The following is an 18959-nucleotide window of genomic DNA, read 5'->3' as shown; positions in this document are numbered from 1 at the left end:
ATGATGCACTAGAGCATGAGCACTGGATGATGCGCTGGAGCATGAGCACTGGGGCATGAGCACTGGATGATGCACTGGAGCATGAGCACTGGGGCATGAGCACTGGATGATGCACTGGAGCACGAGCACTGGGTGATGCACTGGAGCATGAGCACTGGATGATGCACTGGAGCACGAGCACTGGGGCATGAGCACTGGATGATGCGCTGGAGCATGAGCACTGGGGCATGAGCACTGGATGATGCACTGGAGCATGAACACTGGATGATGCACTAGAGCATGAGCACTGGATGATGCGCTGGAGCATGAGCACTGGGGCATGAGCACTGGATGATGCACTGGAGCATGAGCACTGGGGCATGAGCACTGGATGATGCACTGGAGCATGAGCACTGGGGCATGAGCACTGGATGATGCACTGGAGCATGAGCACTGGGGCATGAGCACTGGATGATGCACTGGAGCATGAGCACTGGGGCATGAGCACTGGATGATGCACTGGAGCATGAACACTGGATGATGCACTAGAGCATGAGCACTGGATGATGCGCTGGAGCATGAGCACTGGGGCATGAGCACTGGATGATGCACTGGAGCATGAGCACTGGGGCATGAGCACTGGATGATGCACTGGAGCATGAGCACTGGGGCATGAGCACTGGATGATGCACTGGAGCATGAGCACTGGGGCATGAGCACTGGATGATGCACTGGAGCATGAGCACTGGGGCATGAGCACTGGATGATGCACTGGAGCATGAACACTGGATGATGCACTAGAGCATGAGCACTGGATGATGCGCTGGAGCATGAGCACTGGGGCATGAGCACTGGATGATGCACTGGAGCATGAGCACTGGGGCATGAGCACTGGATGATGCACTGGAGCATGAGCACTGGGGCATGAGCACTGGATGATGCACTGGAGCATGAGCACTGGGGCATGAGCACTGGATGATGCACTGGAGCATGAGCACTGGGGCATGAGCACTGGATGATGCACTGGATGATGCACTGGATGTTGCACTGGATGATGCACTGGAGCATGAGCACTGGAGCATGAGCACTGGGTGATGCAGTGGAGCACGAGCACTGGGTGATGCACTGGAGCACGAGCACTGGGTGATGCACTGGAGCATGAGCACTGGATGATGCACTGGATGATGCACTGGATGTTGCACTGGATGATGCACTGGAGCATGAGCACTGGGGCATGAGCACTGGAGCAAGAGCACTGGCTGATGTACTAGAGCATGAGCACTGGATGATATATTGGAGCATGAGCACTGGGGCATGAGCACTGGAGCAAGAGCACTGGAACATGCACTGGGGCACAAGCACTGGGGCCAAGGCAGCACATGTTCACTGCTCTATCCCTGGCACCACACGACTCTGCCACATGGTTGGTGGACTGAGTGAGAGGGCAGGTGGGAAGGACGGCCTGGGAGGGGTGAGGAGCCAGCAGAGAGCCTTACGGTGGAGGCGCTAGAGGCAGGGCTGAAGGGAGTGGGAGGAATGCCTCCACACAAATGTGTTCTAAATATGTTTCCATTGAAGGCCTGTGGCCCCTGGCCCTACCCCTGGCCCTGCCCGCTGACGGGCGAGCAGCCTTGCCGGCCTCTGTGGACAGTGGCCGGGTGTTCGGGTGGCCCAGGGTTCCCTCTCTGTGGGAAAGGGCCAGGCAGCCGGTGGGAGCCGCGGAGCCCCAGAGCGGGGAGCAGGCACCGGGCCAGCTCCCCACGGTCTGGCCCCGGGGCCCAGGGAAGTCTGGGCACACAGTGAGCTTTCTGTCGCTCGGCGTGTGGTCTGCGGTTGTCCCCTCTGGCTGGAGAGGGTGATTGGCATTTCCTGCTCCCATGCCGCCCTTGGCTCTCTGGGGTCCTGCTCTGCTCTCTGACCCCCGAGACAGGAACATCCTGTCCCATCGGGGCCCCAGAGACCCTATAGCTTCAGGTCACCACATGTTCCCTTGCCTTCGTTAACTGCTGATCATCTCCCCTTCCTGGCCCCAGGGTGTCCGGTCCCTTAGAAAATCACCCAGAGCTGCCCTTTGTCGCATAACTCAGCCAGGGCCTGTGCCTACTACCTCTGCCAACCCTCAAACTCCCTTGTGAGGCTGCTACTATTGTTGCCCCCATTTTACAGATTGATATGAATGATTTGCATCATTTTTTGAGAGCTTTCTGAGTGCCGGGCGATGTCCCAAGCACTTCACCTTTGGGACGGATTCTGCTCTTGTTCCCGAGTGCTTGCTGCCTCTCCCCGTGGGACAGTCAGGTCCCCCACCCTGAGGGTGACACACTGGACTAGTCTGACCAGTGGAAGCGACAGACTTCCGCACCGAAGCTCTGAGAGCCATTGCGGGTTCTGCCTTTCTTCCCTCCACACCAGCCCTGCCAGGCCCAGAAAGGGGTGGGTCCGGACCGTCTGGTTCCCAGAATAAAGACATGTGGCCAAACCACAAAGAACATGTAACAGGAGCAAGAAACAAACCTTTGTTGTTGTAAGCCGCTGAGATTTGGGGTTGTTTGCAGCCTAATCTAGCGAAAGCTGGTGGATACAATGTGCATGACCACATTTAACCCTAAGAATAGCCCTCGGGGGTAGGTATTCATAGACCCGTTTTTCATCATTAATACTATAACCCCACTAAATCCCGGAGAAGGAGTCTGTACGGCTCCGTCTCCACGTAGAGTCAACTTTAAAGAAACACGGGATGAGAGCCAAACTAATTAAAAGGGAATTTTATTTTTGTGTCTTTAGGAAAAACCTTAAAAGGGGGTCCATGTGAGACTCTTCATTGAATTCCTTCTCTCCTACCCTCTTTCCTCGCCCTCCCCAGCTGCTCCCCAGCCTGTCACGTGTTTCCCAGATTCTCTCCCATCCCGAGCTCCCCATATTTCTTCTCCTCCGTTCTCCTCCCTTCCTTCCTCCCCACCAAAGCAGAGTAATTTTTTTTTTCCCCACTAAAAAAAGATCTTGGAACCCCCTTGTGTGGGGAACTTGCCATCTTCTCTTTTTCAGGACGGACACTCTTTGCACACCCTGGAGATGATTGATCAAGGAGGCTTCCTTCCACACTCATTGGCCCAGCGCCATCACCCAGGAGAGACTGGGTGACTTGTTTAGCTCCAGCTGCAGAGAATGAGCTTCCTTTCTTGCAAAAAGGAGAAAGAAGGGGGAAGACGGACAGAATTCTCTTTGATGGTCAGGGGGAGGGGCAAAAGCTGTGACCATCCGAAGTTAATAATATTTGCCCTGTTACATTCATAATAATAGTCATAACAGCAGCCCATATTTATTAAGCATTTACTACATCCCAAACACTGTGCTAAGCGTTTTATATACACTCATCTCATTCATTCCTTTCTGCAACCTTGTACAATAATGAAACCCTCATTTTATGGAAGAGAACTGAAAGCCCAGAGCCGTCGAGAAAGTTGCCCAAGGACATAAGCTAAAAAGTGATAGAACGGAGGTTCAGAACCAGTTCCGAATCCACAGCCTGTTGTGTGACCCTGTGCTGTGCTGTGCTGATGAGGTTGGCTCACTGCTTCCAGACCTGGGGGCTTCCGGGCCCTTGGACACAAGCCCAGCCCTGCGCATGCCCAGGAGGTCCTGTAACCCTGTCCTGGCTTCCTTCTCGAGGTTCGTCCCCCGTCATCTTCCTTGTCTTGGCCCTCGTTGCATCTTTCCGGTTTCACTGCGTCCCTGGGGCACAGCCCAGGCCTAAGATGGAGTGTGTGCTCAGTAAATATTTGTTTAATGAATGGATGATTGATGTTTATTTATTCAATTTACATGAAGCGGATGGTTTGGTTGCTCTTACTGTTTGGTGAAGGTTCCAGGCCACATCTGGATTTGATATCTGTCGTCCTGTGGCCTGAAAGCCCTCAATGAGCAACATCTTCCTTCCTGCCTGGGACTCGACTTTTTCATATTTGCCACATGACATGTTTCACCTTTGCCACTTCCAGAGCAGACCAAATTTTTTTTCCCATTAAAAAAAAAAAACTTGGAGATCCTTTGTCTGGAGGACTCAGTCACTTTTTTTTGTTTTCGGGATGGACCCCTTCCACACACTCTGAGATGATTTGTCAGGGAGCTGTCCATTCACAGCCCGGGACCCAAGGTCCAGACCCCCGTCATCTCCTAGGAGTAATGGGAAGAGTCCACAGGGCAGAGATTGATTGACTGGCATCACAGATTTGTCACGTGACATATTTCCGGACCTCAGGCCTCCATGACAGCAACAGGGATATTGTTCTTATTAAGGGATAAGAGAAAATTCTTTCACAACTTGCAGCCGAAGAAAACCAGCCAACTTACCAACAAAAAGTGGCCAGCCTCCGAGGCCTCGCCTGAGGACCTTTCAGGCTTCCAGCGCAAGGAAGAAAAAAGCAGGCAGGCGTAGAGCTTCCCACGGCACCTTGGAATCTTCACATTTGCTGCATGAGAAGTGCAGGAGGTATTATTCTGCGTGTCTCTCCAGGGCCAGGAGACTCTCCAGGGTCTCACACTCGGCATAGAGAGTGATTGGTGGGCTTGGGGGTAGAGTGAGCAGGGTCTGGACTGCTGCTCCTTTAGGTCACTTTCATTCATACCAACGTACACTTACTCATAATTCAGACCTGCCTGCGCCTCAGCTGATGTGTACCAAGTACAGATTGACAAGGGGGCATGCACAGTTCTACGCCTGAGAGTGTAGACTCTCCCTGGGCCCCAGCAATATGCTTGGTTGATGTATTGATATTAGGCTCCAAGTCAATAATCTCTCAGAAAGTCAGAGTCAAGGGTAAATTAACATTTATCGTGTGCCAAGCACTGTGGTAGAGGCCTTAAATTGGTGATTCTCAAATGGCATCAGAATCACCAGGGGGGCTTGTTAAAACACAGAGTGTGAGACCCCATCCCTAGAGTTTCTGATTCAGTCATTCTGGGGTAGAGGCCAAGAATGTGCATTTCTAACAGGTTCTGAGGCGAGACTGCTTCTGTTGATCCGGGGACCACACGCTGAGAACCTCTGCCTAAGTGTGCATTCTTATTCTATCCTCCCAAGACTGGAAGCACATGAAGGTGAAGCATCTAATTCAAGGTGACATCGCCAATAACCTGCAGAGTGGGGATTCTAGCCCACCTCCAGCTCTTCCCAGAGCCTGTTCTCTTTTCTGTGGCCCTTCCATCTTTCCATCACACTCACTTGCCCTGGGAACTTTACACTAAGACAAACGAACAAACCACAAAAGAAAATCCCCAACACTTAAAGAGAGCATTCCTCGTGTAGCTCGCTGCTGTTTTATTTCCGTGATAGTGACAAGCTTATGAGATTTAGAGGTACGGCAAGCAAGTAACAATCCATGACCACAAATCAAATGCATGATGGAGTCCGGGCTTGAGAATCTGATTTCTGCCTAGTGGGGAAGTCCCAAGGCCACAGCATATTTTAATCGATGTGCAGAATGATCAGGGATGTAGTTTTGAAACAGTCTTGGGTTGGTGGGGGGTGGCAGCCTTCCGTATTGTTTCAACGCTCCAGTAACCATCTCTCAGAATGGCAGGGAATAGATGCACAGCCCTTGCTCTGGAGTGACCTTGAGAATGGCCTTATAGGAAGCTCTGGCATCCTGGAACCTTGCTTAAAATCTGCTGAAATTGTAAACAAGCAGAATGACAGCTGCCAGACAGCTAGGAAGCTCCAGCTCCAACCCAATGGGCCAGAAGTGAGAGATGTGGAGAGTGGACTTTTTTTTGTAACTTCCCAAGGCCGAGAGAATAGCATGCAACGTTTGGCCTTGCAAATGGTTTCTACACAATACAGACATCATACCGAGAAAAGTCTATGGACACACATCTATCTTTTGGAGTCACCGTGGAACCCATGGGCACACACTCCCATCAATCACATCATCTTCCATTTCTGGAGCAAGGGTTATTACATCAGTACTGTGCTTGCTGCTTGTGACACAGCATCCAGCGTGAGGACAGGGGATGAGTACACTCGCCCCTCAATGCCTTGAGCACCTTTATTTACAAAAAAGGATAAAATTATTCCTAAAGCACAAGAGGTCTCCTTACCTAGAGACAACAAGAACAACAGATTATCAGAGGGGTTCGGTTCACTTTTTTAAGTGGTCAAGAGAGTTTTATGATGTTTCTTGATTTCCCTTGCAAAGATTTTCTTCTCAAAAAATGACAGTAAGAGTAAAAATGATAATAACCAAAAAGACAAGCTAAACTCAATGAAGGAACAAAACTAGCATCTTGGTCAGAAAATAAAAATGAAAAATAATCATGAAACATTCTCAAATCTTTCAAAGATTGTAGACTGCATAAAAGCTTGAAGAACTCTTGGGAGAAACTCCTCCAAATAGGTTTAAGAGCTCTGCTGAGTTGAGTGACAGGAGGGCACACATATATATATACGTTTTTTCATTGGGAGGAGAAAAACATACCACTATTCTGGGTTCCAACAGAAACCCTTTTCCTTTGCTGGCAGCTACCATTTTCCCTGGGCCTCCCAAGACCTTCTTTTCCTTGAGGCTTCTCTGGGGTGAGCCCTGACAATTCAGAAATACTGGCTTTTGCTTTTATAAAGCCAATAATGAATTACAGGCAGAAGGACAAAATTACATATGTGTAGATTCAGTGTATCTCCTTCCTGAGGCCCATGGAGGGGACCAAGAGTTCTATCACCATCAGCTTAGATAATCAGGAGTTCATAACACGCCCCACTATAGTTGTTCCAGACAAGCATTGTCAAATTGCTAGTTTATTTCTGTAAGTACAGAAACGTTTTCTCTCATTCCTATTGGATGGAAATCTTTCTAGGAGGCCACACTACTATCTGCCTTCTGCCCTGTTCCTTATGAGCAGAAATTATTTATAGTTCACAGATACCTTCCAGGGTTACCCTAAAAAGCCTTGGCTTGTTGGTCGATCTTTGTTGGTTTGTTTGATTTTTGCCTCCTTTACTGCTGTGAATTTTTCCTAAAGGGAGGAACATCTTACCTGTCTTCCCTGTTGGCTGTGAGGAGGACGTCTGGGTGTGGAGGTGATACGGTAATTTCAGGGCTAGAGTTTATTTGCCAACTCATTTGATGATTAGTCATCCATCACAATGTGAGTCAGGCAACTCATAACCACTCTTGAAGAAATAACTCAAAAGCCTCATTGTTTTTGAGGGCTAGCACTTCTAAAAATAATTTTGTTTAGGAATTTGAGGGGGAAAAAAAGCCCCTTTCCGTTTTCTATCCTTAAATGTATTTGGTCCGTCAGATCGTCACAGAAGAAGAAGGTGTCAGGAGTGGAGCAGGGGAGGACTTTCAGAGCTGAGTGTCAGCACTCACTTTTTATTCACCTGGAGTCGGGGCTGCTAGAGGTGGTCTCAGAGGCAGCTGGCCTTAGTTTCTGAACTGAGAATGAGGGGTAGGTGGTGGTGGACCTGCCCTGGGCCCCATGAGTTGAGAAGGCGGCCATCACGCCTCTCCATGTCTTCATGGTCAATTCCTTTCCCTACACTTCCTCAGAAGCCATGGTTTCCTGGCCCTCCCTCCAGTTGTTTGCCAACTCAGGATTTTCAGCCTTCAGTGGCTCAAACCTGAGTTTTCACAACAGCTCTCTGAGGTGCTTCTTCCCCAGTGTTATTCTTCCTTCCTTGACAGCGATGGTCATTTAAAGCCATTTTCTGGAAGAACCTAGGGGCAGGACAGGAATAAAGATGCAGACGTAGAGAATGGACTTGAGGACACGGGGAGGGGGAAGGATAAGCTGGGACGAAGTGAGAGAGTGGCATGAACATACATACACTACCAAATGTAAAATAGATAGCTAGTGGGAAGCAGCTGCATAGCACAGGGAGATCAGCTCGGTGCTTTGTGACCACCTAGAGGGGTGGGATAGGGAGGATGGGAGGGAGACACAAGAGGAAGGAGATATGGGGATATATGTATACGTATAGCTGATTCACTTTGTTATACAGCAGAAACTAACACACCATTGCAAAGCAGTTATACTCCAATAAAGATGTTAAAAAAAAAGATAAAGCCATTTTCTGACTTCATACGTGTTCCTAGTAGCCTCTTGTGCTGCCTGACAGGTAACTTCAAAGTGGTCTCTAAAGATCACATGAGTTCATCTTAAGAATGGAGCAATGGAGGTGTGTGTGGGTTATTCATACAGCAGGCTTCCAGGGACAGGGGAGGGGGACATTTTTGCGAAGTATTACAGTCAGTGGAAGATGAATGATCTGAATTCAGATGACTCGACTGAGAATCACAGAATTTCAGACCATAAAAAGCCTGTAGAAAACCTTTGTTTTACAGATAAGGGCACAGAGGTCCAGAGAGAGAAATTGATTTGCCTGGTGCCACACGGCCTGTGGGTGGCCAGGGTTTAGGGATGTAAGCTGGCTCTTCTGATCACAGGTTTACTGCTCTTCCTGCTACCTCCCTATCTAATTTCCCTTTGATCCCTGGGGTACTTTCCATTTCCAGTGGAATAATTTCTTAACTACTGTGGCCTACCAATTTGGGAGGAATGAAAAACATACCAGCATGAACATCAATGGCAGACGCGTTTTAAAAAATATAAAACATAATGAAAGGTCCTGAAATATTCTTGATTTTTCACTTCCCATCCCGCTGCTATGCAAAGCTTATTAAAGACTTGAAAATTTTGAAAGAACTACTTAACTTTTCACCATGGAAACCATTTGGCAGTTCCAAAATGTGATTTTTTTTTTTTAACTTCAGAGAGTATTATAAATCAAAGAAAAAGCATTTTACCTGTTCTCAAGTTAGAGGGAATAAAAAGAATGAAAGAAAATGTGTGTTGGGGGTTGGTTATCCTATCCTGAGCAGCAGGAAGTTCAGGGTCAGTGTTCCTTCGTTGTGAAAGAGCAAGTTTGAACCTTGAGCCCAGATTACTGGATGAACCTTGGCCCCTGATCTTAATAGCTAATTTCTCCTAAGTTAACTTTTCCTCCATTTATTCCTCTAGTACTTTTCAATATACAGATTATGGCAGGGATTTCTCCAGGCATATAGGGACATTCTAACTCCTTAGCATTCAGAGAAAAGCTCAGGTTTAATTTGATCCCTGTGATTGGTCTGGTTTCATTAATTTCCCATAGCACTCACAATTTTATTAATTCACCTGACTAGTGATAAGTTTATTTCTGATCAGCTTTTCTTTTCCTAACATAAAGCTTACTAAGGATATTAAATTAAAACAGTCATGCTTTGTAGTTAAGGTTGTCAAATAATGCATGGGATATATTTATACTTAAAAATTATTTCTTGTTGATCTGAAATTCAGACTTAACTGAGTATCCTGTATTTTAATTTGCTAAATTTGGTAATCCTATTTGAACTATGTAATAGATACCCTCCTGAAATCTTGCATTTGGATAGTTTTTTTTTTTTAAATAAAATCATACATTTAAATATTTTAGGGAGCTAAATGTCTATCTTTTGATAAAGACATGTATAATAAATCTGGATTTTTATGTATCTGGCTTGCTTTCGGTGTGATATACCCATATGTGTTTTATAAATTCAGTTTTAAAAAATGTTCATTTTGTATATCAACCACCACTCACCTTCCCTCCCCCGGGCACACGTTACACTCTCCCAAAATTTGCAGACTCTAAGGCACAGTTTAGAGGTATATCATTTTCCACTTGTTTAGGTGTCTGCATTTCATGGTTTTTGAGATCTGTTTCAGGAAACAGATTAGCCCGTTGTGAATTTTGTGAGATTTATTTTTGAGCTCTGAGCCATTAACCCAAAAGAGTTCCACCAAGGACTTTGGTATCCACAGTAACAACATTTATTAAATCTCTACTGTATGCCAGGCCATATGTGTGCTTTTTGTATGCATTACTTCATCCAATTTGAATGACCCTATGAGCTAGGTACTATAAATATCTCCATTTTACAAATGAGGAAACAAAAAAGTAGCAGTCATTTGCCTCTAGTTTCACAACCAGTAAGCTAAAGAGTCAGGACTCAAACCCAGGTCTGATTCCAACATGCTTTTAACTCTTACCTAAAACGGAATGTTTCCCACTGGAAACGTTGCTGTGGGTCTTGTGAAATATGGAAAGTGCAGAGACTTACTGAGAAAAGGGAGGATCTAGGAAGGTTTACTGCAATCAACTGGCAAAGTCCGGCTCCGTAGCAGCCGACAAAGAGTGGAGATGGTTGTCTCTGCTCTCTTAAGAGATGGGTTTGCAATCCAAAGCCCAGAATTTGAAGCCTTATCAGAAGGAAAATCACAAATTATTTACAAATGCTGTGAAATTAGGGTGTCTGTCGCATTCATGTGTATAAGAATCATCAGGAGAACTTGTATAAAGATTCCTGAGCCCACTCTTAGAGGTTCTGATTAAGTTCTAATATGGTGGCTCTGCAGAGAATCCGAAACCTCAACTTGCTGCCTAATGTTTTGCAGCAACCGTCCAGGAACCGGGTGTTCCAAGTGGGTGCCAATGGGTATGCACTTTGAGAAACGCTGCTTGAGCTTGTGAGTTCCTGGAGGGCAGGAATGTGTCTCACCTACCTTTGTATCCTCGAACCTAGAACAGAGCCGGTTGCAAATCCGATACACGTTAGGAAGGTATTACAGGGAGTGCTGAAAGGGAAGGGTTTCCATTGACATTTTGGGCTGCTGAAAATAACCAATTTAAATTCTAATCATGGTGAAAGAATTATATTCCAGCTTTTATAAGTGCAAAGTGTTGACTTTGATCTCCAGGGTCTATATTTCAAGGGGGTTGTGGGGGAGATGGTGGTGATGAGCATATATTTATGTACAGCGAAATCCTTATTATGCTTTATCAGTGAAGCTGGAGCACACGCTTCTTTGTATGTGAATATGCATCTGTGTCTTCCTCCCTTCCACAGCTGACACTGGAGATTAGACTCAATCTTTAAGCTTGTAAAAAGCCTTTGAGGGAAACCCTTAATGAGGAACTGATCCTCTTAAACTCAAGTCTAATTACTTTTACAGCAACATTTCTATTTTGGACGCTTCCCATGAATAAAGTCTCTCTGATGCCATTGATGGCAGGCTAGCCCCTCAATTGCATCAGAAAGAACACCCAGCACACGGCCTGACCGACAGACCCCAGTGAGAAAGCCAGTGACTCTTTTCTGCTTGAGCAGCTGGCTGGATTTCAAAGGCCACCAGGAGAGAAAATCTTGGATCCCATGTTTACAAGCCCTTGAAAATGTTTCTATCTTTTCTCTGCTATTTAGCCATTTGCTTCCTCTACTCATGGCGAGTGACAGGCATCCTGAGGTCATGAGCCTTTTGGCATGGTCTCCTACGCGACCAAAGAAAATTGGAGGGGTTATTGTGGTCATTTTAGTCACATGGACACTTGCTTTTCCATTGTCCAATATTTGATGGAAGCCATACGGGGGCACCCTGGCAATTGCACTTTTACAAATTGGATTTGGGCTCATCACTGTAAGGAGATCCTTGGCAGATGGTCCCCTCACCATTGTGTAAAAAGACTGGTATAGGAGAAATTAGGTCTGAATTTGTCTCTACTAGGACCCCCCCAACCTGGCAACACAGTTTAATCTAATTTAATTTTTCCTGCAGACAGCTCATTTTTGACTAGAGATAGCAAGATAAAACGGGAAGAGTACTAGATTAGGAATTAGGAGGTTTTCACTAATTCACCAGGCTCACCTGAGCTTCGTACTGAAAGCACCTCCATGACCTACAAAACCTTTTATGAATGTAAGGTGTTAAACTCATGGCATCCACCCACCAAATAAGTGTGAGGGAAAGAATGTAAGGCTGAGGTTATGGGTGGGTAGATGCGGCAGGAATGAATTCCTATATCCTGGGAAGAGTGTGCCCCCTGCACTCCCACCAGGCCCCTGGGGTAGACGAGGAGTGTTGCCCTTGACCACCCTTTGTATTGGGTTCTGGAGAAAATGTGGCCAGAACGCTTTGGCTAATCAGGTGAGCATGGGGAAGGAGCACAGGCTTGAGCAAAGATGGGGGCCCCAGTAAAACAGGCACCAGATCTGCCACGTGTGGGTGTGTAACTGTGGGCAAGTCAGTGAATCTCTCTGAATTCCCATTTCCTCATCTGCAAGTGCCATCCTGCAGGGCACCTGGTGCTAGGAAGCACCTTTTATATTGTAGGTGCCCGTCAAATCAGAGTTGTTATAAATTACTAGCTGTGGTTCTTTGGGTTTGGGCTTTGGCTTGGGGTTCTAGCTGCCACAGTCTTTGTCCAGTAAGTCCAGCAATTGTTTAGTTACATTAAGTCAAGCTCTTTTTAATGCCCTTCCCTTAGCTCTTCCACGCTGTGAACATGGTCTATTTGGAAACTAAGATCTTTCTCCCATTATTAGCCTCAGGATGCTTCTCATCAGTGTTGGTGAACACTTACTAAGGTGGTTGAAGAGAAATGGGAGAAAGGCCAATAAGAGCATTAAAACCTTAAAAGTTAAGGAACTAGTAACTCTGGTGTCAGACTGCCCAAATGTTGGTACCATCAGTTACTTACTAGGTGACCCTTTACGATGTACTCATTCATGGGACTTCCCTGGCGGTCCAGTGGTTAAGACTTTGTCTTCCAGTGCAGGGGATGCGGGTTCGATCCCTGGTCGGGGAGCTAAGATACCACATGCCTCGTGGCCAAAAAACCGAAACATAAAACAGAAGCAATATTGTAACAAATTCAATGAAGAGTTTAAAAATGGTCCACATAAAAAAAAAAAAAAAACCTTTAAAAAAATGTACTCATTCATAAAATGGACATAATAATGTTTGCAGAGTATAGGAGATACTCATAGAGTGATTATAAGAATTAAATGAAAACATCTGTACAAAGTGCTTATTAGCATACTGCTTGAAATATGGCTATCCTTTGATAAATGTGAGCCTCTATGAGAAAAGTGTAAAAAAAGCTGGAGATAAAAGCTTAAAAGCAGCTCAAAGACTATCTTCAAGTATTGGGCTGGCCAAAAAGTTCGTTTGGGTTTTTCCGTAACATGTTATAAAAACCTGAACGAACTTTTTGGCCAACCCAATATATTATACAGCATGTAGAGTGTGATAGAAAATGAGACAAAATTGTAGCAAGAAATATTTAGATCATCATTAAGAATAACATGACTCTAAGGGTGATTAAACGTTTGGATAGAATTTTATCCTCCTTCCGATTTCTTAAGACTTCTCTCCTTCTGGTTCTTAGCTCTCCTGGAGCTGCATATTAATAGAATAGCAACCAAAACAAAGGATTTTAAAATATAGTTAGGGGCTTCCTTGGTGGCGCAGTGGTTCAGAGTCTGCCTGCCAATGCAGGGGACACGGGTTGAGCCCTGGTCTGGGAAGATCCCACATGCCGCGGAGCAACTGGGCCCGTGAGCCACAATTACTGAGCCTGCGCTTCTGGAGCTTGTGCTCCGCAACAAGAGAGGCCGCGATAGTGAGAGGCCCGCGCACCGCGATGAAGAGTGGCCCCCGCTTGCCACAACTAGAAGAAAGCCCTCGCACAGAAACGAATACCCGACACAGCCATAAATAAATAAAATAAATTAAAAAAAAAAAAGACAATTTCTAAAAATATAGTTAGAGACATTTGCTCCAAATACAACTCATAGCAAATAAAATTATAGTCAATAGTACTGTAATCACAGAATTTAAAAGTGCTCCTACAGCTCAGACTAGCTTCTAAAGATTTCACAGGGAATGGCTGGATTTAGGATCAGGATTTAGCATCAGCAGTTGACATCAAAGACAAAGCACACCTACTATGTGTGTACAGAGATATAAGCCAAGAAGAACAGTCAAACTGGGGAGGGAATATCAAGTAGGCAGGGAAGACAGGAGCACTGGTTATGTACCTAGTAATTTGCAGAGAGTGTACTGGGCTCCTTATATTTGTTGTTCGTTTATTCTTCATAATAACTTTATTATTCCCAGGAAACTGAAGTTCAGAGACTAAGTTAAATAACTTACCGCACTTCCAGAGTCAAACAGTGGTAGAGGCAGTGTTCACATTCAGGTCCCTCTGATGCCACGGGTTTTTCCTGACGCCCTATGGCCATGCACATATGGTGTATGTGTATATTGCTACATGAGGTGCAAGATTATAAATGGTACCCAAACGAGGGATGGAGGAACTCTGTGAGCGATCTGAGAGGGGCTTCATGGAGGAGCTGGGAGCTGAGTAGGGTTCTGATACTGGGATGCCCATCAGGCTCTTTGGGGGCAAGAGAAACCTACTTGGGCCTCCTTAATTCATTAATTGCAAAGATACTAGTGGCTCATGAAACTGAAGAAACAGCTGAGGAGACAGAGGGCTAAGGCAGAGATTCTTAGTGGGAAATGAGGGAGTTAGGGAATAGAAGGTGACCACCCTCCCTGTCAGCTATATTATCAGTTCCATAGTTTTAGCTCTCAAATGTCCTGATTAAAAATTCTGATAACAGAATCATTCCAACGTTTCTCTCATGTTGTCTTAGGCCAGCCTTATAACTCTTTTTCCAGTCAAACCTGAGGTCTCTTGAGTTACCTACTGGCTAATTTTATTTTATTTTATTATTTTTCAGAATTATATCAGATTTTACTGGCATGTGTTCTAATCCATTTCTGTTTTCAGGCAGAAGATATTACAAGAAGCTTTAACAAAATGGAAAAATATTATATGAACAAACTTAGAAAAATCAAACTTTCTGTATCAATCCTTCTTTCTTTCATTGTATTTACAATTTGTAGCTTAAACTTAAATATGTTTTGAGTAAATATGTCAGAGGACAAAGAAATTTATTTAACAACATACTTCAGTGGATGGATTCACCACTCATTAAATTGTATATTAAGTCATATAATCATTAATAAACCTGAATAAATGAATGAATAAACACACCTGAATAAACTGACTATTGGTATGTAGGAACATACAATACAGAGGTCAGCCTAAGCTTAAAGCCAAGACTTTCATGACACCAATAAAATGGAAATTTTAAATACAATCTGAAAAATAACTGCTACTGGCTAATTTTAAACATGGAGTGTGAGTTTCTCCGACTGGAGTATAGGGTGAAGCAGCAGGTGGTGAGGTTGGGGGCAGAGGTGGGGGTGGGGAGTGGTAAGTGAGAGGAGGAAGAGACCCTTAGGAGTTTAGGTTTGAGGCAGGAAGACATGTGGGGCTACGGACAATTGAGTTCATTGGATTTGGGGTGAAGAGGTCATCCTCAGTCTTGATAAGGAGCATTTTCTGTGGAGGGATGCGGTGCTGGGGATGTATCCTTTGAGCTCTGGCCTCTCCCCTGCTTCCTGCTGATTTAGGAGAATTGTAGCACATCTATCTGGTCAACCAGGCTCATGGGGCTGTGAAGACACAGCCTCAGCTGGGAGAGTGGGTGACCAGTGTGGTTACTGACAGCACCTTTGATTTATCTGTTCCACTCAGTGCTGAATGAGAGTAAGCCAGGTGCAAGTAGGAGGCGCCTCCCCAGTCTCAGGATGATTGGGGTGGTGCGGGGAGTGGGATGGGGGAGTAGATAACAAACCTTGCGTTTGGGCGATAGCAAGAGCACCTGGGTTGGGCTCTCAGGACCCTGTGTGCAGTTGTGCTGGTCTCTTCTAGGCTAGAGCATCAGGGAGAGGTGCTAGCGAGGCCGTGTTGGGGGGAAGGAGACCTGGTGACCCCCTTTCATGATGGGTGGCCATGCATGTGAGGGCAGCTGGCAGTGTGCCTCTAGAGGTTACAGTCTTTGATCTGCTGCCATATTGCTGGAACTGCCACCATGGTTTATGTTTGGAGGAAATTCATGTGTTAATATCTCAACCAGTGGTTCTCAAACTTGAGCCTGCAGCAGAATCACCTGGAGGGCTTGTTAAAACACAGATTCCTGGGCCCTGTCCCCAGGCTTTCTGATTTAGTGGGTCTGGGGTCGGGCCTGAGAATTTGTACTTCTCACGAGGTCCCAGGTGATGTTGACGTTGCTGATCCTAGACCACATTTTGAGGACGACTGTTCTAGACCTGGTTTTCTCAGGTGCCTAGGGAGCATTCTGGGGTGTTCTTGGGTCAAGGAGACATTGAACCTGATGAGAAAGCCAGAAGACGAATCCTATTAAAGACCCCAAAGTAAATTCACTGAGGGATGCCGGGGAAATGGGGGACAGGGTAAGATTTTAGGCCTGCAACTTGCCTGGGGCAGAATATATAACATTTGTTAGTCTTATTAAAGCTGCCTGCCCTCTTGTACGGCGTGACAAAGTGATTTCTTTTCTGTATGTCATGTAGCGAGATTGCCCCTTGTTTCTGGGAGAGACCTCGCACTAAGAAAAGAAACTATGACGGCAAAGAAATCTGTGCCTTTCACACCCACCCCACCTACTACTTTGAGACAATACAAGTATCTTTAGAAAAGGAGGGGCTATTTGTAGAGCATCTACTAGGTGCTGGGCATTGTGGTAGGTACTTTACACACAGCACCTCCTGTGTTTTAAAAAAATCTGCAAGGTCTGTATTATTTTTCACTTTATAAATGAGGAGACTGAGGCTCAGTAGCATTAAAACGTACCCGAATCACAAAGTTAGTAATGGGCAGAGCAGGACTTGAAAATATGTATCATTCTTATTCCAACTCTGTGTTCTTTTGATTTGTCGTTGGAAATGCAGAGATCTTTATAAAAATGTGCAGTTTTTAAAATGAAACGTTACTTCTTAATTTAAAAACAAGATTATATATTCAGGACGAAAAAGATACAGACATGAAGGAGTGGGGATTATAGATAAAGGGATAAAGAACATAAAACATGTGAAATCAGGAACCCCTGGAGATATTTACATCGATCCAAGAGGTTATTTTAAAGCTTCTTCCCTCCTCTGCCCACTTCGTGGCTCTCCTTGGGTAAGTAAGAGTTCAGGAAAACTGAAATAAATGCAGACGGCAGATCTGGTGAATCTTATATGCAGAGTGTTCAGAGCAGTGCCTGGCACATAGACAATGCTCGGAAAATGTTAGCTGTTCTCCTCCTCCTCACCTTCACCTGCACCATTATCACCTGCCTGCAGGTGTGCAGGTGTGCCCGCCTGCAGGGAGAATAAGGATGGGAGTTAGGTGGGCACCAGTGGGTGCCCACAGTGGGTGGAATCCAAGAAGAAGATACACTGCGAAGAACAGATTGCTTTAGTTGTGGCAGCTTCCTGAAAATTCTGGGTTCTGATTTAGAAGGCAAATGTGATTTTGCTGAAGAAGGGAACTGCAGGAATTAGGGTCGGGGGAGAAGGTAAGGAGAGGATATCTGAGAGAAAAAAGTGAATCAGTCCGCGAGAATCACTGTCAGGAAGGTAATTGGAAATTTGGGTTCGTCTTGCTGAGATACAAACTACCTGATTAGAAAACTCACCCTCTATTCATCAGAAATCCTGGTGGTGCGTGCGCGTTGGGTACTCAGGTGGTTCTTGGGAAGGCAGGCTTGGCAGGAAAGCTAGATGAAGACAGAGCTGCTAGGTGAGCAAGAAGCTAGGTGATTGCACCTGGGCATAAACTGGGAAGATGAACACACCTGTGGGCTTTTCAAAGAATGAGTTTAGAAGGTAAAGGAGACCGCAGGACCTTTGTGCAAAGAAAGGGAGCCAGGAGGGGCCCCTGAGACATAAAGGCAGAGAAGAGGCGGCAGGCTGGGTAAATGGAAGGAGTTGGGACAAAAACAGATGTGGCTGCACATGTGGGGACACCCAGGAGAGGAGCGGAGCGGGCGGCAGGAGGGGGCCCTTTCAGCAGCCCAAGCCAGGCTGTTTCCAATTGATTTCCACATGGCATGAGGGAGAAGTGCCGGGCGGCAGGCTGGGCTCCTCTCCGTAGGAGGCTGGAGGAGGCCGAGGACAGAGAACTGCCAACTGGGAAGCAGCCGGGGAGGTAAACAACTGGCCAGATGTTTTAGGGACAACCCGTGTGGCCGCCGGAACATATGCCAGTTATCAAGACCGATGAATAAGCAGGAGCTAGCGGGGCATCACGCTGCTGTTTATGAACTCGTGGGCCCTCTGCGCCATGCGTGCCAACGTGTGGGACATGAGATACGCCAGAGATGCACCCGAAAGTGATTCTCGTTTCCGTAGAGCTAATTAGGAGCCTGGTAACAAAACAGGAGCCTGGCAGAGAGGTGAGAGAGGGAGTTTGCGGGAGCCAGTCAGAGCCCCAAGCTCGCTGTTCCGTGCCGTGCTGGATGAATTGTGGCGCAGGGGGGTAGTAGCCATTTGGGAACGGCCTGTTCCTGTCGGCTCTGAAAGCAGAAGGCATTAACAGCCTGGTGGTGTGGCCTTGGCTTAACTCTTTTGTAAGACTGGCCTTTGCAGCCTGTTTAAGCATTCTGTGACCGTGGGGCGTGGAGTTCCTGGCACGGTCCACAGAGGTCCTCCTCGCTAACAGCCTCTCCTTGTCTACGACTCCAAGGGAGTTCTCCACGGCAGCTTTTCAGCCTTCAGATCTGCCTGTCTCTGAGGGTAATTGCCGGGAAAGAACCTAGCTGCAGCCCGGAGCCTGGTGCCCATGGCAGGCTAGGGATTAAGTGCCTTCTGTCCAACAGTGGCAGGTTCGAGGCCCCCTTTGGCCATCCCTATGGCTCTACCCGACCTCCACTGCACTGAGTAAACTCTTTTAATGTGAATAAACACGGGAAGGAAATGAAAAAGAGCTAGCAAGCTAACAAACAAAAATTTAGCTAACGAAACTCAAGACTAGCAGACACTTGGGTGGTCGAGACGCCCCAAATCACTCGCCTGTACAGCTGTCACTGAGCGTGTTTCTAGAACAGGCATTAGTAATGGAAGAAGAGGGAATGAGAGCGGGAAAAGGAAAAGCCAGCAGAGTGGAGGGCTGCTGAGGTGGAAAGGGAGAGTCAGGATGCAGGAGGCGAGGAGGAGAGGGCTCCTGACCCCAGCAAGCTCAGGGACCGCCCGGTGACAAAGCA

General features: G+C 46.4%; 1 protein-coding gene across 1 annotated transcript in view; it reads left to right on the top strand.

Annotated features, from left to right (window-relative positions):
- Positions 1-1546: 1546 nt before the first annotated feature.
- LOC309615647 (uncharacterized protein) overlaps positions 1547-18959 on the top strand; it is a 234112-nt gene continuing 216699 nt past the window's right edge. Inside the window, exon 1 of the mRNA XM_082365704.1 lies at positions 1547-18152. Within this exon, the coding sequence (XP_082221830.1) occupies positions 18078-18152 (75 nt within the window). The 5' untranslated portion in view covers positions 1547-18077. The remainder of the gene's footprint in view (positions 18153-18959) is intronic.

This window comes from Balaenoptera borealis (genome assembly GCF_965194805.1).
Source record: "Balaenoptera borealis genome assembly, chromosome: 18".
NCBI lineage: Eukaryota > Metazoa > Chordata > Mammalia > Artiodactyla > Balaenopteridae > Balaenoptera > Balaenoptera borealis.
This window is presented reverse-complemented; position numbering and strand designations above follow the sequence as displayed.